Source organism: Typopeltis vanoorti, chromosome 22 (assembly GCF_054136105.1).
Source record: "Typopeltis vanoorti isolate ZY-2024b chromosome 22, IOZ_Tvanoo_1.0, whole genome shotgun sequence".
Taxonomy (NCBI): domain Eukaryota; kingdom Metazoa; phylum Arthropoda; class Arachnida; order Uropygi; family Thelyphonidae; genus Typopeltis; species Typopeltis vanoorti.
The window spans coordinates 5,062,259-5,087,169 of record NC_143570.1 but is presented as its reverse complement, the minus strand read 5'-3'; the positions used below and the strand labels follow the sequence as shown (position 1 = coordinate 5,087,169).

At 35.9% G+C, this 24,911-nt stretch overlaps 1 protein-coding gene across 2 annotated transcripts in view; it reads right to left on the bottom strand.

The window, feature by feature from the left end:
• Window positions 1–24,911, bottom strand: part of LOC150094127 (IQ calmodulin-binding motif-containing protein 1-like) — a 240,009-nt gene that overhangs the window by 204,182 nt on the left and 10,916 nt on the right. For both annotated transcript variants that reach the window (XM_090412272.1, XM_090412273.1), the window contains exons 2-3: window positions 16,782–16,935; window positions 5,826–5,943 (exon numbers count right to left, since the gene is read on the bottom strand). In XM_090412272.1, the coding sequence (XP_090268398.1) occupies window positions 5,826–5,943; window positions 16,782–16,935 (272 nt within the window). The remainder of the gene's footprint in view (window positions 1–5,825; window positions 5,944–16,781; window positions 16,936–24,911) is intronic.

Genomic DNA, 24,911 nt, shown 5'->3' with positions numbered 1-24,911 from the left:
TGGAATTTATGCAGTTACTAAGGGATATCTGAGGCAGCATGTGATGGAATGTACCAGGGATTTGAGCATGTTAAACCTAGTAATTGCATCATAAAATTTGTCTATAACCAAGATGACTACATTGCCACCAACTGGTGAGAGCGATCATATAGTCTTGACCGAAGTGACTAAATGTATGGAATTTTCAGTTAAGAAGGGATATATGTGAAATTACAGAGCTGGTAAGTATGATGAACTCAGGAGACTGATAGAGATGTTGATGGTGCATGGGAGGCAGTAAAGAAGTGTCTGAGGGAAGTAATAGCAAATGGCACACATAGTCAGGAGGATAAATCAAATGAGAGTTAAATGGATGAATACCATCATTAAGCAGGAGCTACAAAAAAAAAAAATGTGAAAGGAATTCAAAGAAATTTTACAGGCAGGCACATGAGCAGTACAAAGCACAGGCCAAGAGAGTTACCAGTATAGTAAGAAAGATAAAATCAGAGTATGAGAGGAAATTAGGAATACAGACAAAGATAATCCCAAAGAGTTCTTTTGATATGTTGCAAGTAAAAGGAAGAATGTTTATGGCAGAATAATTTTAATGAATGCTGATGGTAGGGAGGTAAATGAATCAGATGAAATAGTTGTATTGTTATTTTATGGTTGTCGTCTGTGCCATTGTAATATTTTACTTTCTTATTGCCTTGTATCTTAAATTCAACTGTGCCTTGGTTAACCCTATACGTGATGCGCTTCCAGCACCTTATGTCATAGCTAACTCTATGCTACCTTACTCTTAATTTAACTTTAATCTGCTTAACATATATCTCACTGTTAATCCTACTTAATCTTATTCCCTGTTTCCACTGCTAGTAAAAAGACCTTAGGTTATCAGCCTATCTACGATATACAGGTTACTAATTCTTGCACTAATCAATTAGAAAAATTTATTTGATTAACGACTGTGCCATTCTAATTGAATTTTACGTAGTTTGAGAATTAAGGTAAGGAACACAGGCAAGATCATAGTTAATACACATAAATTCCTATAGCAAGTTGTGGTGATTCTCAGTCTATAGTGCAAGCAGGTTTGCTAGTTTTTTAGAGATAGTGCATTGGGAATTGATCAGGCAAGGTAATTAAAAAAACAAAACATTTTATTTTAAGCTAGTAAGAAAGTACGTCACACAAATCTAAGGGGAGAGGAAGTCTCTCAACCTATTCAAGTACACAGTAGGTACAACATACAATTGAGTAACTTCACACAAAACAATTTCTTAATTCCATCACAATGCTAACCTATCTATAATAAGCATGTAGTTAGTCCCTAAGTTACTACTTCTTAACTTAATTTCCTTCTATTATATGTACAAATTTACAATCAATTTACCCTTTTGTTACCACAACTCATTATTTAACATTTCACTAACAAATACCTATAAGCATCCTCATTACACATACAAATTCCAATCGTACCTTTACAAAACATTAACAAAATGTGCTTACTTACAGTAGCCTTTTACATATACCTTTCAGTCAATTGCACAAAACCTCAAATATCGTTGCTTGGATGATGTGGCAGTTCTCGCTCTGGGAATTGTCGGACAAGATCAGAGTGATTCTTCCATCGGTACTACCACTGCAATTTCCAATCGGTAACTGCAAATGAACTGCAGAAGTCTCTGTTATGACCGCGGGTAGCAGCACTCTCCTAGCACATCCATACATTCAAAAGGGAGCTCCATTTGATAATGGCCTCACCTCCACACACATGCACACACCTGGAACTCCGTTCTCCAAGAAGGGAAAAAAACTGAGAGCCTAAAAATTGAGAGCCCTGCTGGTCAGTCTCAGTCCTCTTTTATATCTTCTCTAATCCTTTGTTACTACGTTATAGTTTCCAGGAATATCCACCAGCATGATGATGACGTCACTTCGGCTCCCTCCGCTTGATGGCTATCGTGGGTACATAATTTTATGTTACAAGACTTTGCAAACGTTTTGTTTTTGCTTAGTCATTGTTCTAATCTCTGTAAATCCCCTCTTTTCCATTTTACATACAACTTAATGGAAGTTATTTTTGCATTTTACAGAAAATTTCTTACATTTATTTAATTACCACAAAAATTCTATTTTATATATGTTTGGAAACCTCTGTAAAATCAAACTCAATGAGTTAATTAATTTAACGAATCGCGAGAAATTTTACAGTATTACAAAGTGAACAAAGTCATAGTATGAGAGGAAATTACAGATACAGACCAAAGGTAATCCCAAAGAGTTCTTTTGGTATGCAAGTAAAAGGAAGAATGTTTATGGCAGAATAATTTTAATGAATGCTGATGGTAGGGAGGTAACTGAATCAGATGAAATAGTTGTATTACAAAGTGAACACTTTGCAAGAATATATCATCCAGGTGGAGTTATTGTGTAACAAGAAAAAAACACAGGATTATATGGAAATAGAGGTAAAGCAGGTGCATATGATATTACAGAACCTTGATGTGAATATAATTATGGGATTAGATCGTATATCAGCTGAGTTTTACAAGAAAGTGCTAGTGAACTGGCAGTGCCTTTGACCGCATTGCTTAATTTAAATCTCAGCTCTGGCATTCGTAAAGGAGGCTCCAAGACTGAGATAGCCAATTACTGACCAATCAGCATCTCAGGAGTCATGGTCAAGGTATTGGAGAAGATGGTGGGTAGACAGGAACAAGATAACATATGGGGACAACATGGTTTAGTGAAGGATAGGTCATACCTCAGTAACTTGCTCACCTTTTGTAACACAGTGACAGCTGAGTTGGATAAAGGTAATGGGTTTACAGTAATCCTGCTGAACATTGCCAAAGCTTTTGACAGGATACTGCATAGAATTCTAATCAGTAAATTGCAGCACACATCGGGATGGATATAAAGTTAGTGAAGTGAATAAGAAGGTGATTGATGGAAGAATACTAGACAGCAGTCTATTCAGAATTAGAGTCCAATAGAAGGTCTGTGACTAGTGGTGTGCCGCAGGGCTCTGTTCTTGGGCCACTACTATTTAATTTGTACATGAATGAATAGGAAATGATCTCAAAGGAACTATTCAGTTGTTTGCCAATGATGCAAAATTAGATAGAGCAATAGTCAATAAAAATTATGTCAAAATTTTGCTGTCAGAAATATCTTAATTTGTCAAAGTTCAGTCCTGTTTGAAACAATAATGGTCTCATATTTTTATAAAATTTAACACAAAAGGATGCCTGAGCATGTTAATTTAATACTAAATGAAGTTATAGTCATTAAAAAATATTCTGATTTTCATGTACTCGAACTTCAATACTCTTTATTAGTGTATTTACTTCTTCTTTTATTTTTTTTTTTTTTTAATTTTGAATAGATAACTGGTATTTCAAGCTAAGATTTCTGGTGAGTTTCTCAGTTATTTATGTCATTACGTTTTGGTTATTGATGACCTTCTCCATCACTTTTGAGAGTAGAAGTAAGAGGAATTGGAATAAAGACTTGCTCCCAAGCTACTGAGTAGATGACAAATAAATATGACAGCTTACATAGGTGATACAAGATGGGTGGCAATTCTGGATCACAACTAGACAAATACCATATAGACCAGGAGATTATTAGTAGACTTATAATTCAGTGCAAATGTTTGGATCAAGAGAGCAAAAACAGTAATCTAACCATAGAAAAAGAATTGGCACCATTGTAGTGCCATGGGGTAAGAGGCTGAGATTGGCTAAGAGGAGAATGATCTGTAGAAATGGAGACTGGGATAAAATTATGATCAGAGTTGCCAAGAAGAAAGCAGACATCTACAGTGTCATTAGATGAGAACTGGTTAAGAAAAGGTTCAGAGTGTTGAAAGAATAATGAGGATTGTCTTGTATTCTAGTTGGTAGGTTAACTATTTGTGATAGATCATGACTTCTGGCTTGTTCTGCAAAGTTAGAGAAGGGGAGTCAATTTGTGCTATGGACATTAAAGTCTCCTACAAAGACAATCTCGCAAAGTGGGTAATTTCATTATATGAAATCAACTTTTAGTGATAAGTAGTCAAAAAAGAATAGTATGGCCGTCAGAATTAGGGGAGCAGAAAAGGCTCCCCATACTTTGTTGTAAAGTGAAGTAAGGAAATCCTGAGCCAGAGTGGATTGAAAAGTATGGATTCCAGGTTGAATAGTCTTTAGAAAGAGATATCTGATTTGACAAAAGCACACTTCCTTCCTTTTTGAACGCATCATGCAAGATGTAGTTGGGACAGCTAGGTGAGCTGCTAATTGGGCCAATTAGGGTTCTGTTAGGAAAAGGAGATCAAGTTTTTATGTCAGTAGGTGATGCCTCAGATGTCAGTGAAGTGGATGTGGAAGTATTTTTATTAAAAGAAATTTGGTGCTTTTTTGGAGGGGGGGTTACAATTTTTGTTGCATGTTTCATATATATTTTTTATAATTTTTCTGGAAGATATTTTTATATTGCAGTGATGCAGCTGAGGTGAAGGACTTGTGCACAGGGAATACTGTTCAAGGCCACTTTTGTGGCCTTGAACAGTACCTCCCTGCACAATCCAAGACACAGCTTTACTGTTGTACCCTCAAATGGAGGAGATACAGGCTTCCTAGTTTAACAACAGTGTGCTGGGCATGGATAGCAAGGTATGTTCTAGTAAGCTTAGAACATAAGTTGCTAGGGCATGCCTTAGCAAGTTTGTCCCCCCCCTTTCCTCCCACCTGCACTGCATGTGGGAAGAAAAGGGGGGGGGGGGGAGAAAGAACAGAAACTAGGGGCTACTGTGGAAATGAAACATGGCAGTTAAAACTTCATGTCCCACAAAAAACCAGGGTAGTGGTATTTCATTGGGCAATGATAGATATCTACCACCTACCATATAACTGTTACATTTAAAAAAAGCAGGTTATATATTGTCTTGCCTCATTAGTAGACAAAAGAAAAGATGCACTAAAAATGTCAAATAAAAAATTCTAATGATTATTAGAAAACTAATTATTTCTGTAAACAATGTATCCATTATAAAGTATATAAATATTTATTTCTTTGATACACTATTATATTTGTGTATATAAGAGTGTTAAGTGCTATTTCCTAATGGAATTCAGCAACCACCTTTGGAAATTTACTTCTGTTTTTAGTGGCCCTGATTAAGAGCTCTGCATTCAGTTTAGTCCAGTTGTTTTTATATTATCTAGCCATGATATTCTTCTTTCAGGTTTTCTCTTTCCATTGATTTTTACCTCCTAGTATTAGTTGGAGAATGTCATATTTATGGTTTCTCATTAGATGTCCTAAGTAGGCAGTTTTTCTTGTTTTCACAATATAGATTAATTCTCAATTTTTATTTATTCTCCTCAGTACCTCTTCATTCTTCACCTTTTCTGTCCATGGAATCTTGAGCTTCCTTCTAAATATCCACATTTCAAAGGCTTCCAGTTTTTTTTATCGTATTTGCCTTTAACGTCGATTTTTCAATTCCATATAGTCAACTTGACCATACATAGCACTTTCATTTGTACTCAAATTTCAATGTTTAAGTCGTTGTTACATAAAATGGGTTTCATGTTGATAAAGGACTCTCTTGCAATTTCAATTCTTGAACTTATCTCCATTTCACAGTCCAAACTTTCATTTATCCAGGATCCCAGGTATTTGAATTTGTTCACTTGTTGGATATTTTATTTCCATTAATTCAACTGTTATTGAAGGGTTTTTGCTTATTATCATAAGTTTTGTTTTGTTTTTTTGTGTTAAATTTTAGGCCCAATATAAATTATATTTCACACTATTAATCTATTTGAGGGTGGGGAAATACTTACCTGTAAATTATGGAGAGTATATAGAGCTGCCAAAATATTATAAACACAATCTTGTAGTTTTTTTTTAAATTCATACTTCATTATGTGATCATAAGGATGGAACTGCTTCACAAAGATGCTATTTTTAAATAAAAATTATTATAATTATATTGTTCTCTGTTATACTGAAATAACATATTTATTATAACTTTATATCATAATCATAATTTAAAGTGTAAATATTGTTATAAAAGATTGACAGTTTCTACTACAGTGTTAAAATACCACAACATTATTTCAGTCAGACAGTCGCCAGATCAGTTTGAAAGTACCAGTCTGATCAGTGAAGCTAAGCAAACCTGGGCTGGTCAATTCTTGGGAGTTATTGATCACCTTGACAGTCAAAGCAGAATATGTAGACAGGATTGACTATTATTATTAATTAAGTTTCTATGAAATCAAGCCACTGGCTGTGACAAGCCATTGGAGCCTAAACATAATAATAAAATGAGATGAAATTAAATGAAAAGATATAGTTTAGCTGCTATATAGGGACTATCTTCAGAATTATATACATAATATACAAAAACATATACCAATAACAGCATAGTAACCAGTAAGCCATTCAAGAGCTGATTCTCAGCAACAAATTAGTGAAAAACAACTATATCAAACATTTAACAAAGATAAATTAATGACACAGTTAGGAATTATCTGGATTATCCAACTATTAGTCCATCCACCGTATATTAAAATTATACAATAGGTGCATACACATATATGCATACAAAAAAAAAAAAGACACAAGCTGCAGTATCTCACTATAAACTATATACAATTAATACAGACGATCACGCATATAATCATGACTAAAAGAAATACTATTACATCAAAATAATTAAGTTGTTGATTGGAATGAAATATAATATCATATAACAATTTTGATTCTAATCATAAATATGTTGATTTTAGAGAAAACTAAGATAACAGGATAAAGACGTAAATATAATACATCAGAACAATATTTAAGATGGAATTAAGTATACAATGGGACAAAGACATTTACATATGGTATAGAGTCCTAGACATCACTTGGAATAGTGGTCTACTGAATTCAAGGGACCCTGCAACGTGGGTAAATATTATTAATCTAGGTGTTATAATTAATCTCTTCATCTTAGCATATCCTGGTATGTAGATATTTGACCTAAAGTTACGTGCTACTACTGAAGGAATATAATTATTCCAAATAAACACGGAACCTGCAAACTTATATGCCTCCATCAGGAAAAAAAAAAAAAATGTGCATGCCATTCCATCTAGAAAAGTGATGCTGATATTGTTTTTGACTACTCTGACATGATTTTTCATAATCACTACCTCAGATAGAAACTGTAACTGACAGATATTATGCAAGCATACTTAGTACTTGTTTGTGGCATGCAATTTACACAATTTCTGGATGAGTTCTTGATGAAACATTAGCTTCTTCAAAAGAATACAAAATGAATACAATACATGATAAAAGAGATGCTGCAAAGTGCCTACTTACTGACCCAATCCTCAGCAGCAGCAGCAGCACTAAATTACAATGAGTCAATTCAAAGTTGACTAAGTGTAACCATACAAGACACACTGATACATAAAGATTACATTACAACATGTGATGTGTACGAGGGTGGTCTGAAAAGTTCTTGGCCTAACAATGAAAAATCAATTTATATTTCAAAATTATTTTTATTTTTCAACATAATCTCCCTTAAGACTAATACATTTATTCCAGCGATGCTCCAGCACCATTATCCTGTCCCTGTAATGGTTCTCAGTAAGACCTGCAAAATACCCATTTACAGCTGCAATCACCTCTTGATTCGAAGAAAAACGCTGGGAAGAGATAGAAATCAGAGAATGCCAAATCTGGGGAATAGGGTGGATGTTCCAACAATTCATGGTGCAGATCCCTTAATTTTCCCATTGCCAAAACACTTTTGTGGGCAGGTGCATTGTCCTGATGAAAGATGATTTTTTTTCTTCTGCAAATCGGGTCTTTTCTCACGAACTTTTTCATCTAGTCTGGTTAAAAGATCGGAATAATATTCCCCAGTTATTGTTTTACCCTTTTCAAGATAATTAATAAACAAAATGCCTTTAGCATCCCAAAACACTGATGCCATGACGTTTCCTGCTGATGGAACTGACTTTGTCTTCTTTGGTGAAATAACTGGCTTCTGTCCACTGTTTTGACTGCTGTTTGGATTCTGGTGTGTAATGGTGAATTCAAGTCTCATCAGTAATAAATCGACACACAAAATCAGATTTATTCTTCTTAAAACGCTCCAAGCACTGTTCAGACATTTTCATGTGAGTGTGTTTTTGATCTGCTGTGAGCAAGCGCATCACCCATCTTGCGGAAAGCTTTTTCATTTGCAATTCTTCATGCAAAATATATCCTACACATTCTTTTGAAATGCCTCAGATATAGTCTCAGCAGTTTCACGCACTTTGACTCGCCAGTCATCCAATACCATATCGTGCACTTGATCAATGATTTCTGGTGTTGTTACATGTTTTGGATGTCCTTCATGTGGATCATCTTCAAAGCTGGTATGGCCACATTTAAACTCAGCAGCCCATTTCTTAATTGGCAAAAACGAAGGAGAAGAGTGCCCATAAACTTTTATGAACTTCGAATGAATTTCTTTTGCCATTAAACCTTCTTTTACAAAGAATTCTAACTGTATGATACTCAATTTTATCCATTTCAAGGGATATAGACAATACTTTTTGCTTCAGACAACTGTATAAAAAAAACTACTTGATAGAATGACTTGCAATTTCACATGGATGTTTATGACAGATGTACCAACTTAGAAAAAAAAAAAATCTTGCTGATAGTGTTGCCATCTATGGTCGAGGCCAAGAACTTTTCAGACCACCCTTGTATAAGCTGTAAGTTGCTACTGCAAAAGAAATGATGATAGATGTTTCAAATAACTATTATTTTTTAGGAAATCACAACATATAATGAAAGAAGTGAATGCATGAAAAATGAATGAGAATTTGAATGAATGATGAAATGTAATAATGTGAATGATGAGATGCCAGTGTGGAAAGAAATGGCACACTTATGTGGACTTCTTCACAGGACAAAACATGAGCTCGAGCAACTGGAGAAATGATTGCTGTGTGGTACAGCAGGAGGGAGAAAAAAAAGAAAGTATTATATAGGGATTCAATGATAAGAGGTGTACTTAATTAAAAAGTGACAAAAGCACATTTCCCAGGTGCAATGATAAAGGATGTTAGCAATAGCAGTAAGTTTGCAGAAGAAAGACGTGAATGAGTTCGTTATTTTGGCAGGCGCAAATGATTTGAAACGTGAGAAATATGCAATGGGAGAGGATATGAAAGAGCTGTTGGAAAAAGCAAAAATGAAGAGCAAGAAAGCAGAGATTGTGAGTCTTCTGCCTCGGTATAATAGGACAAAATTGAGAAGAGCCATGACTGCCAATGAGAAGATTCTGTAGGAATAATGGTACATAGTTTATAGCTGTGTGGAGTGAGTTGGATGGACCTGTAGTTGAATGGTTTTGGAGCTAGATGCTTGGAGAATGTGTTGTTCAGTGAGAGTTTGGAAGTGCAAAACCAGGAAAACTAGAGATATTAGGGGAGAAGCAATCAAGGATGTGCCTAGCCATTCCTGAGACAAATAAATGTGACTGCAGGAATGATTGTGAGAAAATAGCAACCTTTGGGATAGATGAGTATGAGTGCAGGAATGATCATGAAGAGCTGGGTACAGTTTCCCAGGTTTTAAATATGAATGGGCAGGTAATGACATTATGTAAGGGTAAATGTGAGCCCAAGGGGATGTTGAAATAAATGTACACAAATGCCCAATGTATCAGAAATAAAGGAGAAGAGTTTGGGACATTGGTCAGCTCGACTTGGCCAAAAAATATTGACATCAGCAAGACCAGGTTGTCAGGGAATGATGTAGTTACAGGGATAGAATGAAATGGATAATTCATTTTCAGAGAATACAGAGGAAATAGGGCAGGAGGAGCGGTATTATTAATGACAGCTGAAGAATATCAACCAACAAAAAATAGAAGTTATGGAAGATTGTAGGCCTGAGGGAAATGGTTCATTTGAGACTATCTAGTGTGAGATAGAGGCCAATAGAATAAATATATTGTTGGTTGCTGCTATAGACCTGGGGGTGCAAAAGAATATATGGATGATGTACATCGACAGATTAGCACAATGAGTGCAGGCAAAGCAATTATCATGGGAGACTTCAACTATGGTGATACAGATAGGAAGGAGGAAAGGGCACATGGAAAAATGGAAATGGAATTTATAGTTACTAAGGGATAATTACCTGAAATAGCACCTGATAGATGGGGCTAGGGGTTTGAGAGTGTTGGATCTGGTAAGAGGATCAGAAGATCTGTTTATAACTACAACAGCAACTCTACCTCCAATAGTGGAAAGTGCCCATGCAGTCTTGTCATGGAAGGTTGCTCAACATGTGGAATTTTCAGTCAAGAAAGGGAACTACAAAGCAGATGATTACAACAAACTTAGGAAACAACTTGGAGCAGTGCCATAGCATGGAATGAATGTCATTAGTGCATGGGAAGCAATCAGGGTTTGTTTCTCCTCCAATAGAGGAAAGTGACCATGCAGTCTTGTCCTGGGAGGTTGCTCAATATGTGGAATTTTCAGCCAAGAAAGGGTTTATGCGGAACTACAAAGCAAGCAATTATGACGAACTTAGGAGGCAACTTGGAGAGGTGTCATAGGAAGCAGTTATGGATTGTTTCCCCTCCAATAGGTGAAAGTTAACCGTGTAGTCTTATCCTGGGAGGTTGCTTAACATGTGGAATTTTCAGAGAAGAAAGGGTTGTTGTAGAACTACAAAGTTGGCAATTATGACAAACTTAGGAAGCAACTTGGAGCAGTGCCATTGCATACAAAGCTACATGGAATGAATGTTATTAGTGCATGGGAAGTGGTCAGGGATTGTTTCAGCAAGGCAGTATCGGACTGCATGCCCAGGATCAAGAGGATAAACTGAGTAGTAGGGATTAAATGGATGAGTAGCAATATAAAGCAGGAGCTGCAAAAAAAAAGAAGGCATTGGGGAAGGAATATCAACAAAAAGTGATTAGCATGCCTATGAGCAATATAAAGCACAAGCAAGAAGGGTAGCTAGTATGTTAAAGAAGGCTAAATCAGACTGTGAGAGAAAATGAATTACGCAGGCAAAAATACATCGAAAAGAGTTTTATCGTTACATAGCAAGTAAGAGGAAGAATGATTATGGAAAGATAACTTTACTTTGTGCTGATGGCAGGAAAGTGGTGAGTTTGCAGTTACTGAGGTAACACAGACTGATGTCAGCATTGAGGTAGATAAACTGGAGGTACTCAGTATATTGAAAAATATCAATGAACAAATACTGCATGGAAAATCATTACATAGCTTTTCATACAGTATTCTGTCAAATACATTACTACATAAGTTGGAGCAAACAGGAATAGATATGAGGTTGGCGGCATGAATAGGGTGTGGCTCATAGGCAGACATCAGAGAATGGGGTGTATGGTGGAGTGGAATCAATGCGAATGAAGATGACTAGTGAAGTGCCCCAGGACTCTGTATTAGGATCATTACTCTTTAATCAGTAATCAATGATATAGCAGCAGATTTGATATTCGCTTGTTTGCTGATGATGCAAAACTGAGCAGAGCAATAGTTGATAAAGGTGATATAGATATCTTGCAGGATGATTTAAATAAATTGGCAGTGCAGACAAAGAAGAACAGTTGTCAATTTAATGTAAAATGTATTGCATTTAAATTAATGACATTGCACTTTGCAATTAAAGGATTACATACTCATATTATACTGATAGTACTAGATTACAAAAAAATTGATGAGGCTAGAAATCTGGGGATGATGGTGGATAGAAATTTGAAATTCAGAAGACATACTGCAAGAGTTGGCAAAATAGTTCAGAGGATTACTTGGATGTTGAAGAACGCACTGACAATTTTTTTTTATATGTGATTACCACGCACGTAAGTTTATTACTAAACCTATAGTGCACTTGTACCGTGGGTGGGCAAGAATTTTTTTTGCCCATTTTTGTCAATTTATTTTATTTTTTTTGTATTTTTTTATTTATTTTTACATTGTCCAAAAACCCTGTTCTAGAGACCAAACATGGAACTTTTTCAGTCACTTAAGGCCTCTAATAAGCAGGGAAGTGGTCTCATACTGGGCAATGAAATTCATCTTCCACCTAAAGACAATCACAAACATCCATGCCCACAGCAGGATTCGAACCCACGACCTGTTGGTTGGAGAGTGGGTATGCTAACCACTTGGCCAACAGGCCAGCTAAGTGAAAACAGGGAGCTTATTATCCCTCTTTATAAGACTAGAATTCCATCACACGTCAACTATGCACAGATTTAGTCACCTGCATTTCTAGGGGACTGTGAGGTGGTGGAGAGGATTCAGAGATGAGTGACGAAGCTTGTGACAGGTTTGTGGAATGGCTCCTGTGAGGTAAGATTGAAGGTGTGTGGGTTGCAGTGCTTAGCTGACAGGTTGAGGAAAGGGAATATGATAAAAACTTATAAGTCACCAAAGGGATTCTGTAAGATTGACACAAAAGAAATTTTTCAATACAATGGGAGTAAGGGGAAAACAAGGGGTCATATACTTGGAAGTTGTCTAAGAGTGTGGTTAATAAGATTCTTTATTGGGATGGTGAATGAGTGGAATAGATTGCCAGAGGTGGTAATGAACACCCCAACAGTAAATAAGTTTAAGGAGATGTGTGATAGATGTTGTGTTAATGGATAGTATTGATCTCCCGCAATGAGTCTTTTGACTTCATGGAGTACCTGTATAAATAATATATATATATATATTTTTTTTTTAAATCTTGGGTGAGATGTAATTTCTCACCTTTTCCTCGAAGAAGCTTATTTGTAAGCTTATCTGAGGAGATGACACCAGTTAGTTATTATTTATTGGTTTGTTTGCTGTGTTGAGAAGTTACAAAATCAAAAATGTTTAATAGGTTTGATTATTTTAATTAATACTTTCAATATTTTGGCAATGTTAAATTGGCATCATCAGAAATCAGAGAACAATGATATGTGGATGCAGGCACAGTTCTACGGTTCTCACCTGAAAGCTGCTCGACTTTTATTCGCTTTAAAACTTTCTTACACATGCTCTTCTTTTAAAAGTGAAATTCAATTTTATCTTAAAAAGTCTGGTTTAAAGTCCTTAATACTACTGAATGTGCCAACATAAAAATGTGCACAAATCACATGTTGAGAAGGCACAAGGAATAAGAAAAGTTTCATTAACTATGTTATTGTTGAGAATGATGTTTTCTCACTGGCGCAGAACACTAGAGTGTACAGAGGATTTGAAATTGGAAGAGATCACCATTTAGTCTTGAGAAAGATAAAATTGAATTTCACTTTGAAAAGAAGAGCATGTAAGAAAGTTTTAAAGCGAATAAAAGTTGAGCAGCTTTCAGGTGAGAACTGTAGAATAAAATACACAAACATTATTCAAGAAAAAACAAAAGAGTTTGAGAACAGGACCAAGCCTTTGAGATTCAGTGGCAAGTTCACTGGAAAGGTTGTCTGCATGGATAGAAAAATCAAAACTCCATGGTGGATGCAGGAAGTTAAAGAGGCAGTGAAGGAAAAGAAGAAAGCATATCGAAAGTTCCTGGCACATAAGTCAGCTTGTACTCTTAGAGAATACAGAGACAAATGATCTAGCAAGGATCAAGCAAGGAACCAATATCATTAATATACAAGTTAAACAGCAATGGCCCTAAAACAGACCCTAAGGCACACCACTAGTAACTTTCCTTTTCCTGGATATTGCTCCCACATACACAACTTGTTGATACTATAAGGTAGTCAGTCTTCAATCCAATGCACCAATCTAATATCCAACCCCATCCACTCTAGTTTGACTATCAACTTATCATGCAGTAATCTATTAAAAGCCTTTGCGAAATCTAAGTATATTACTGTGTATCCTTCTCCTCTTTCCATGGAAGCAGTCACCTTATTGTAATAAGTAGATTACTAAAACATGACCTCCCTTTAGTAAATACATGCTGTCCATGAAAGATAATACCTTGTCAACCCAATTCTGAATCCTAGTTCTCACAAGCTTCTCCAACAACTTAACTACAACACCTGACATACAGATAGGCCTATAGTTTGATGCTTGAGTTCTATCACCTCCTTTATGAAGTGGCACAATCATGCCCTCCTTAGGAACTTGACCCAGTGCAAGACTCATTAAAAAATATGTCAAGGCTGGTGTCAACTCCCTGGCACATTCCTTCAGAATACAAGGTGATATATTATCAAGTCCCACAGCCTTAATTACATCTAGTTTGCTCAACTCCCCATACACCTCTTGCTCACTTATAGTCAGTCTCTATTCCCCATCATTAACTGCTCTCAATCTCTCCATGAAATCATATTCACAAGATTGAAAGACCTTTATGAACTACTCATTAAGTATCTCCACCACACATTCTGCAACAGCTGTCTTTATACCATTTTCTCCAATCAATGTCATCCTTCCATAATCATTCTTTCTTTTGCTGGCTACATATCGAAAGAACTCCTTAGGATTCTTTTTGGCTTTATTAGATAACTGCTGTTCATACCTCTCTTTAGCTACCCTCACCAACCAAGTCACCTGCCTTGCCTGGTCTTTGTAGTCCTCATGGAATTGGTTATTTCCACTTTTCTTATACTTCCTCCACAATGCCCTTTTTCTCTGTATTGCATGCTTAATCTCTTTATTCATCCATTTCACACCTACCTTATTTAACCTTCTCACCCTTGGAATACATTTAAACATCGAATCTACTAGATAGTTTTTGAAAATCCCCCCAAGCTGTATTGATCTCTTTTCCAGCTAACTCCTTATTCCATTCTACACCTGCAAGCTGTCTCCTGAGCTCTTCATAATCAACCCCCTCCCCCCACCTTGTAGTTCCACATATACCCTTTTCTTACAGAGGTCCACACACTGCTGGCAACCACCCAGGTAATCTGATTTGGAAAGCGTGACCAATTGGAGAGAGTGACTTCATGGTCACTCTCACCAATTGGTGGGTGATTTGACACTTCATTTATAATTACATCCTCTGATGAGATGACCAAATCCAAGACCCTCAATCCTCGTGTGCCCTTTGTTACATACTGTCTGAGGTAGTTATCCTGCAAAAACTCAAGAAACTCATTTTCTTTACTTCCAGAGTTATACTTTGTTATATTATTTGTTATACTTTGTTATATGTTATACTTTTAAATAAATCTGCTACAAGTCTGCAAGATTCCCTGACTAAATTGAATAACTGTTGTAATAGATGTGGTATGAAGGTCAACAACAAGCCACAGACAATGAAAATAAGCAGAAGCATTGAAAATATCTCAACTACATTGTGACTGGAGGACCTATAGAACAAGTAAAATATTTCAGCTATGTAGGCACAATTTTTAGTGAAAATGGTAAATTAAATATGGAAATAGATAACAGAATCAACAAAGCTGGTATGGTATGGTAGGAAGTCAAATGAATAAATTTATATGGAATAAGAAATAAATTTGTCAAAACACTAAATTATCTCTATATATGAGAGTGTTCAAACCAATTTTAACTTATGGATCTGAGAGCTGGGTTAAAAATAAAACACTTGACCAACGACTAGAGACCACAGATATGAGAGTCCTGAGAAAGATTAGGAGTATGAACAGATGGCATCAATGGCAATATCATATTAAAAATGAGAATATTAGGAAAGAACTTGACATTGTTAGCATCAAGGAATGTGTTAGCAGAGCTAATCTCAGGTGACATGGTCACATAAACAGAATGGGAGATGAGATTAACAAAACAAGTGTTCTCTGCTAGGTTGGCAGGAAAAAGACCCAGAAGAAAACCAAGATATAGGTAGATTGATAGAGCAAAAAGTGCCTTAGAAGACAGAAAATAAGATCTGATAATGTTGGAATCTTGACAGGTAACAGACTGATTTGGAGAAAAATTGTTGATCGGAAGTTAGTGGTGATGTAAGTTCTTCGTATAGTACTATCACAATATCCTGTACACCCCTTAAAGATGCATGTCAGGAATTTGATGATAATAGTGATGATGATGGATCTGAATGCTGGGTTAGAAATAAAACAGTAGTTAAATACTGGAAGCCACAGATTTCTGAGAAAAATTAGGGGAATGAATAGATGGAATCGATGACAGCATCATATTAAAAAAAATGAGGATATTAGTAAGGAACCTGACACTGTTAACATTTGTGTGTGTGTGTGTGTGTGTGTGTGTGTGTGTGTGTGTGTGTGTGTGTGTGTGTGTGTGTGTGTGTGTGTGTGTGTGTGTGTGTGTGTGTGTGCGTGCGCGTGTGTGTGTGAGAGAGAGAGAGAGAGGGAGGAAATGAAAAATCAGCAAAAGAGGTGTTTTTTGCTAGAATGGCAAGAAGAAGAAGATTCTGGAGAAGACCAAGGTCTAGGTGGATTGATAGAGTAACACGTGTCTTAGAAGACAGAAATACAAGATCTGATGATAATTGGAATCCTGACAAAAAACAGATTAATTTGGAGGAAAATTGTTGATCAGAAGTCAATAATAATCTTTTTTCATATATAGTACTATCATAATATCTTGTAAATCCCTGAGGGTACAATATCAGGAATTTGCTGATGATTAAGTGGCTCATTTCCATATTCACGCAAGAATAAACATACAATTTTAATTTTAAATATGAATTTAAATTTTCGCAAATTAAAATCTGGAAAAAATTGTTAATTATTAATTTAATAATTTTACATGTTAAGGTTTATTTAATAATTTTACATGTTTAAATTATGTCTTATACATATTTATACTTACCATATCACTTCTGTAAGATCAGCTGCTGTAAACCAACCACCAGATATAGATGAGAAATCCTGCTTCATCACTGATACACATAGATGAAAAAGATTATAGTTCCATAATTCCATACTTATATTCTCAGAACGTGTCTCTGACTGTTCTAGTAAATCTTCAAAAAAAAAAAAAAAATAGGGAATGAAAAAAAAAGTATCCAGTAAAAATAAGATGCTAGTAAATAAGTCAATAAAATTTTCTACAAAATATAAAATTTCGCTTTATTATTATTCTTCATGCATCTCGAAGGAAACATTCATTACCAGGGACCTATTCTAACCAATACCTATCATACTCTCCTTCACGTTATTGATGAAGCACTTGCAATCCCTCTGGCAATCCATTCCACCCATTCACCACTCGCCAAGCAAAATATCTAGTCCTAACACCCTTACTAACCATACTCTTATGTAATTTCCATGGGTAATCCCTTGTTCTCTCTTTCTTCCTGCCACGTACTGAAGAAGAGTCTTTGGATCGACCCTATCAAGTTCCTTTAAGAACTTATATGGTTCTATCATGTACCCTCTTTTTCACCTATCAGCCAACAGATTTTCAATCTATTCTCATAATCTTGGTTTGCCACAATCTTGGTCACTTACCTCTGGATCCTCTCTACCACTTCTTCATCCCAAGGAAATATAGGTAACTAGACTGGCATTCAGTAATCCAGGTGGGGCATTATTAAATCCTTATAAAGAGAAATAATAGCCTGCTTATCCCTGCTTGTCAGTGTGTTCTGTTCTTCAACAACCATGTAATCTGATGTTCTCTTTTGTCAATATTTGCACATCCTTTAAATTTCAATTCCCTGTCCACATCACCACCAAATCCCTGGCTTCATTGATTTCCTGCAGTTCAGTCCCATAAATATAGTACACAGCATCTGATCCCTTCATCACAATGTGCATATTGGCAATGTTACACTGGCAGACAATTTATCTTGGTCCATACTGTCAGTCTGTTTAAGTTATCTTGAAAGATCTCCACCATATCTTCAATGACTATCACTCTGCTTAGCATTGTATCATCAGCAACAACCAACTATTTCCCCTTAAATTATTACCTATGTAACTGATGTGCAAATTAGACAGCAGAGGACCAAGTATTGAGTCATGTGGTACTCATTAGTGAACTGCCCTCTACCGACCCCCAACTCCCCCATACACTGCTCTTTGTATATGTCCATCAGCCGCCCTCTCATCCAAATCACTAGCTTCATATTCATTCCCATTTGCTCCAATTTATACAACAAACTTCCATGTGGAATCCTGTCAAATGCCTCTGCAAAGTCCAGCAGTATCACTGAGTGATTATTTCCTTTATCAAACTCCACTGCCAGTTTATTATAAAAAGTAAGCAAATTACTAAGACATGAACTACCCTTTACATGTTGTCCCTATAAAGTATCCCACTCCTGTCCCATAAATTCTTTCCTTTATTAACTTCTCCAACACTTTAGCTGCCACTAATGATTTTGCTACTGCTCTCTTGGAACCTCCTTTATGCAATGGAACTATTTTTCCCTCTTTCTACTCACTTGGTACATTCCCAGAACTGATGCTTAAATTAAACAGCTTGCTCAGAGGAGGCATACTAGTCTGTGTATTACACTTTTAATACAGGGGCTGATATGCAATCTAATCCCATAGTCGTGTTTGCATTAAGATTTTGCAATATAGTAAACACCTCCAATTCATCAACCTCTATTCTCCCATCAGTCAATGTCATCTGGCACTGCAATATCTCCACCTGGATGGTATACACAAAATTGCTTCTGTCATCTTCCTCCCATCAACACTTTTTAAAGTCATCCTTTCACAGTAAATTTTACATTTACTTGTAACACAGCAAAATAACTCTTTAGGATTTCTTTTGGCCTCATTGGCTGGTTTCCTCTCATAATTAGCTTTAGTCTTCTTTGCCATAGAGATTACTCTTCTTGCCTGTGCCTTGTACTGGCCATGAGTATGCTGATCACATTTTTCTTTACATTCCTTCCATGAATTTTTATTTTTCTGTAACTTCTGCTAAATGATGCTATTCATCCTGCTAACTCCTACATGATTTATCCTATTGCCTCTGGGTATACAGTCTGATACTACTTTCTTCAAACATTCCTTGGCCATCTTCCATGCACTGCTTGCATTTCTTCCCGCTGAATACTCATGCCATGGCACTTCTTTAAGCTGACTCCTTAATTTGTCATAAACACCTACTTTGTAATTCCTTCTTAACAGTAAATTCTGCATGCCTGGTAATCTTCTAGGTCAAGACCACATGAGCGCTTTCCCCAAGTGCAGGTAGGTGTGTATATTTTTATATTTATCTCACACATGCAAAAGAGGTACAAGAGCAATACATTGGTTACAGCTTAACAGAAACCAATCAGCTCCAGCAGTCTTGAACAGTGTGTCCCTTCCATTACAGGTTGTCTTAAGTAATTATCTCTTAGTAGCTATATAAATATCCATTTATACAGCTGCTAAGAGATAATTCTATTTCCAGAAATATTTTATCCAGTATTAAACTACAAAGATGGCAAATAAAACTTTTTTTTTTTTTTTATTTATAATAAATAAAAAATTTATTATCCTTCTAACCAAGTGAAAAATAAACTTTCAACATCCTTCTCTAAATCCAGAGTAATTTATTAAAAAAAAAGGGTGGCACACCATTTGGCAACTCCTATAGGTAGAGATGACCTGCTAATGCTTCTGCCTGGTATCTCCACTTGGGCCTGGCGCCCACTGAAGAGACCTCAATAAAGGTCGAAACTAGTCTGGGTTGTGGCCCTTCCCTTAATGCATAACATTAGACATATCTGCAAGGAGATGTGTTTTGCATTATGGGAGATACTGAGATAGGAGTGCTGTTAGCTTGCTCCACCTTTGCAAGGAGTGTCCTGGTGTTGTACCACCTTACCCCAGTCCTGAAGATACTTTCAGGTGCAAACTTTGTTTGCTCACACTTGGATAAAGAATTAAACTAAATTTATTATACTCTAACCAGGTGAAAAATAAACTTCCATAGACAATGTGTTAAACATCTATACTAAAAGCCATACTTACTTGAGCAAGGATGATTTTTAGAAAAACCTTCTTTAAAACTTTGCACCTATACTATGAGTGATCTATATACTGTAAATCATTTCAATTTTACTCTATCCAAGTGATATTTGGTCCTGTTTTTTTTTTAATTAATTTATTTTTTAATGGTGATTTTCACCAAATAAAATTGTTATAGGAAGATTTCATTTGTTATAGCATCTAGAAAACTCAGCAATTTTATTTAAAGAATACCATCATTAATGTTTCTATACCTATCATTATCCCCTCTAGACTCTGCTGGATTCAACAGTACCTGATGTATTCTCCTTCTCCCAAGTGCCTTCTCTGGGCCAATTTGTCATACAGGCAAATCGGCCTTGAGAACACATGCAATTTTAAGACAAAAAAATACTAGTGGTGGCGGTGAGCAGTAGTTGGCATTGGTGTAGATCACAGTTTCATAACCAGGGATGCGAGAAAGCATTCCTAGGGGTGAGAGTTGGAAAATATTCCAGCATATATTGACTAATTATTTAAATCACATTTGCTTTTTCCACGAGGAAAAAAGTTATGCAAACTAAATTATATTTAAGATATATAATCTTTCAACCCACACAGAATTATTCTATTTCACCAAGAACCATTAAATATAAGTTATACATATTTTTTATTTGTTACATTTTAAGAAATTAAAAACCACTATATTCAAAAAATATCCCCGAATGTACTGCCGCTCACAAAAGCTTATGCCTGTGCCCAAGCCAAACGACGCACAGATACTTGCTGAGCATACACTGGCCACTGTCACGAGAAACATCATTTCGTTGTGTGCAAACTTCAACAAAGTGGATCAAGTGAAAAATGAAAGCTTTTTTTTTTTTGTTTTACCAGCAGTAATCAGTAAGTAAAGAACAATTGATTAAATTTTTCTCTCAAATTTTGAAAAGTTTAGTAAGAACTAAAATTCATTTTTGTTTACACTTTATTTTATAATTTTCTTAAGGAACCATGGGCAAATGCATAGTTAAGTAATATGTAAATATTAATTTATTATTTGTAGTAATCCTTGCTATGTCAAAAAGATGCCACTGGAAAGACGATTATGTTGGTTACGGATTTACTTGTGCAACAGAGAAAGACAGTACTTAAAGATCACAATGCATTTTATGCTACAAAATATTTTCAAACTCCAATCTTAAACCATCAAAGTTGTTAGAACATTTCAACAATCATCATGGTGGTAAAGCTGCAGGACATACACTTAACATCTTGAAGAAGGCACAATTCGATAGCAGTGGTACCATTACAAAATTTTACTCTGCGGTAGTTCAGAAGCCTTTTGCTAGAAGCTTCTTATCAGGTGGCATATCTGTGTGTAAAGAAAAAAAGTCCTCATACAATAGCTGAAGAATTGGTGAAACCATGTGCATTGGAAATTGCAAAAATTGTATTAGGTTCTGAAGCACATAAGAAAATTCAGCAGATTCCATTATCAAACAATGTGATTTGATCATGCATTCAAGACATCAGTCAGGATATTTTATTGCAAGTAGTACAAGATATTAAAACCAGTCCTCTGAAAGTGTGTATTCAATTGGACGAGTCAACTGACATTGATAACTGCAGTGAGTTATTAGTATTTGTGCAATACATAAAGGAAAAGGAAATTTTGGAAGAATTTTTATTTTGTAATCAACTGGAACTGACGGCAAAAGGAATTGATGTTTTTAATCACATTAAAAACTTTTTCTTGAAACATCTAATACCAATGGATGTGATTAGCTCAATATGCACTGATTGTGCACCTGCGATGTTAGGCAAAAATTCTGGATTTTTTTGCCTATATCAAAAAAGAAGTACCGCAAGTTACAATAACACATTGCATGTTGCACCACCATACACTTGCATCAAAAACTTTGCCAGAGAACTTAAAAAAATATTTAGCTAAAGCGGTAAACATAGTAAATTATATTTGAGGACAAGCGCTTAATCATCGTATCTTTCGTGCTTTTTGCAAAGAAATCAGTGCTAACCATAGTGTGCTTCTTTATTACATTGACATAAGATGGCTCTCCAAGGGACATATGCTTAGCAGGGCTTCTGAAATGCATGAGGAGATTATTCAGTTTCTTACTAACCAGAATTATAATTTAGTTCAAGACTTTGAAAGAAGAGATGCAGTAATTAGATTGGCCTACATAGCAGATATTTTTGCTCACCTAAATGAATGTAAGAACATAATAACATCTAGTGAAAAATTATTTGCTTTTATTGAAAAACTAAAAATTTGGATACGTCGAGTTGAAAATGGTAATTTTGCAAACTTTCCCTTACTTGATGAAATTGTTCTAGAAAACGAAAAAATCACAATTTTACCTGAAATTGCAATACATTTGCAACAATTGATTGATTCTTTTCATGGATATTTTTCCACAGGAGATATTGGTAAAGAGCAGAGGTGGATACTGGATCCATTTCTTTTTGATCTTAATTCTATAAATGACAGTAATTTAATAAAAGATGATCTTATTGAAATGCAAGCTAGTGCAAGTATTCAAATGTAATTTGAAAATTGGATTTAGAACAATTCTGGTGTACTCAGTTAGAACCATTTCCAAACTGGCGAAGATAGCATTGCAGACACTTCTACCATTTGCTACCATCTATCTTTGTGAAATAGGATTTTCATCACTTTTGCACATAAAAACAAAAACCTGAAATCACTTAAATGCAAGTGATGATATGTGCATAGCCCTTTCGAAAAAAGAACCTCGCTTTCAAAATATTATTATTATTATTATTATTATTATTATTCAGGCCTCCAAGGAGTCAAAAGACTCATTGAGGGAGGTCCTTCCTAAGACATAAAGTCTGTCAAGACTCACTGAGGGGAGGTCCCCCCCTTATGAAAAAGCAACAAAAAATTAGTCACTAAAAATTGCTATGTTATTTTGATTTTATTTGATACTTATATATACATGTATTTTTCAATAAATTATTTTGCAATAAATTTTCTTGTCTAACAAATAATAAAACACATTTTTCAAAGGGGTGCAAGAATATAAATTGAAGTTCACTGGGGGTGCGGACCAATAAAAAGGTTAAGAACCACTGGTGTGGATGATGGTAGTGGCAGTTCGGTATGGTTGGCAGATTAAGTGGTGGAGACAGAGTTGTAGATGTAGGTGCTCTCCTACGATGAGTCTTTGGACTCCTTGGAGGTGTCACGTAATAATAATAATAAAAACTTACTTAAATATAAAGAGCCAATAGGCTTCATTTCGGGCTGAAACCAGTCTGGGTAGTGACCTCCCACCATAATGTAATAACAGCATACATTTCCCAGGAAATGTGTTTTTACATTATGGAAAATACCAAGAATAGCGATCAGAACTTAACCACCTTTGCTGCGAGTTGCCCGAGATTGTACTACATACTAGGACTACTTGCATTAGCTCACGCTAGTAATCGCCAATACTTTTATAGTTTACTATATTTGGCATGAAACTCTCTGATTCCAATATTTGAGTTTCTTATTCGGTTTTAAAACAATGTGGGATTTAATATCCCCTTAATTTAAATAAAAACTTAGCTTAATAATATCTGCTATAACAATATCATAAAAATGAAGATTTTTATAGAATTTCTTTTCCTGCATTATGCTTTTTTTTTTCTTTTTCTTTTTTTTTTTTTTTTTATGTTGGGCCCATATACAAGTGGTTGGCTGGTTACTGTACTAACACATACTGTACTAACGTACTATAGGTTTATAGTACGTTAGTACAGTATGTGGGTGATGGGTTGCGAAAGGAGAAACTTGTTTACATTTGATTTAAATGCCTGTATGTTGTGTTTCTTGAGAAATATGTCTGGGGGAAGACTGTTCCACAATACTGCAGTAGCAGGGATGAATGAGGAGGAAAAGAAACTTGTTCTGTGGGTTTCGAGGTGTACTGTGAAAGGATGTTGGGTGGCAGCTGTACGTGTTCCAATGGGCTTAGTACAGGATGGGGGAATTATTGATGCTGTTTCAGATGAACATTTCCCATGGAAATATTTATAGAATATACAGATTGCAGAGACCAGGCGTCTATGTGAAAGTGGGGGGAGTGAGTTGGTGAGGGATGGGTCATTTATTAGTCTAATTGCTCTCCTCTGTACTGAGTCAAGCATTTTGAGGGAGCTTTTTGGAGCCCCACTCCAGATGTGAGAGCAGTATTCGAGAGTTGGGCGGATTTGTGACTTGTATAGTGTTAACAGCTGTTTAGAGGTGAAGTAGCGTCTTGAGTGATAGAGGAAGTCTAGTTTTTTGGAAGCTGAGGATGCAATGGCCGTGATGTGTTTATGCCAGGAGAGGCTTGATGTCAAGGTAATTCCGAGAAGGGAAATTTCATCTTGTCTGAGAATTTGAGTGTTATCGAAAACAATACTGGGGGAAAATGGTTCTTTTTTGTGAGAAATAAGACAGAACTGGGTTTTACTAGCGTTGAAGTTGACGAGGTTATCTGAGCCCCATTGGCGGATGGCTTGGAGGTCAGAATTAAAGGCAGTGTAGTTGATGTTCTGTGGGTTGAGGTGAGTTGTGTAGAGTAGGATTTGTCAAATGAAAGGGAGGAATGTAATGTGCTATCATCTGCAAAACTGTGTATTGGATTAGAGGTCAACTGAAGTAGGTCATTGATATATAGAAGGAAGAGGGTCGGTGAGAGAACTGAACCTTGTGGGACCCCAGCATTAGTTGGATGGTTAGAGGATGGGGAGCTGTCTACCATCACACATAGTGTGCGTCCAGACAGGAAGCTGGCAACCCATCTGCAGAAGTCCTGAGGCAGTCCAAATGATGGGAGTTTGCTTAGTAAGCCTTTGTGCCAGACTCGGTCAAAGGCTTTAAAGATATCGAGTGCAACTACTTGGGATTCACTGAATTTCTCCATAGCATTTGTCCAGTGATGCTTGATTTTATATCATTATTATTGCACCAGTACCTCCACAGAGTCCAAAGATTCATCAAGAGAGACCCAAACTATCCATACAATATCTA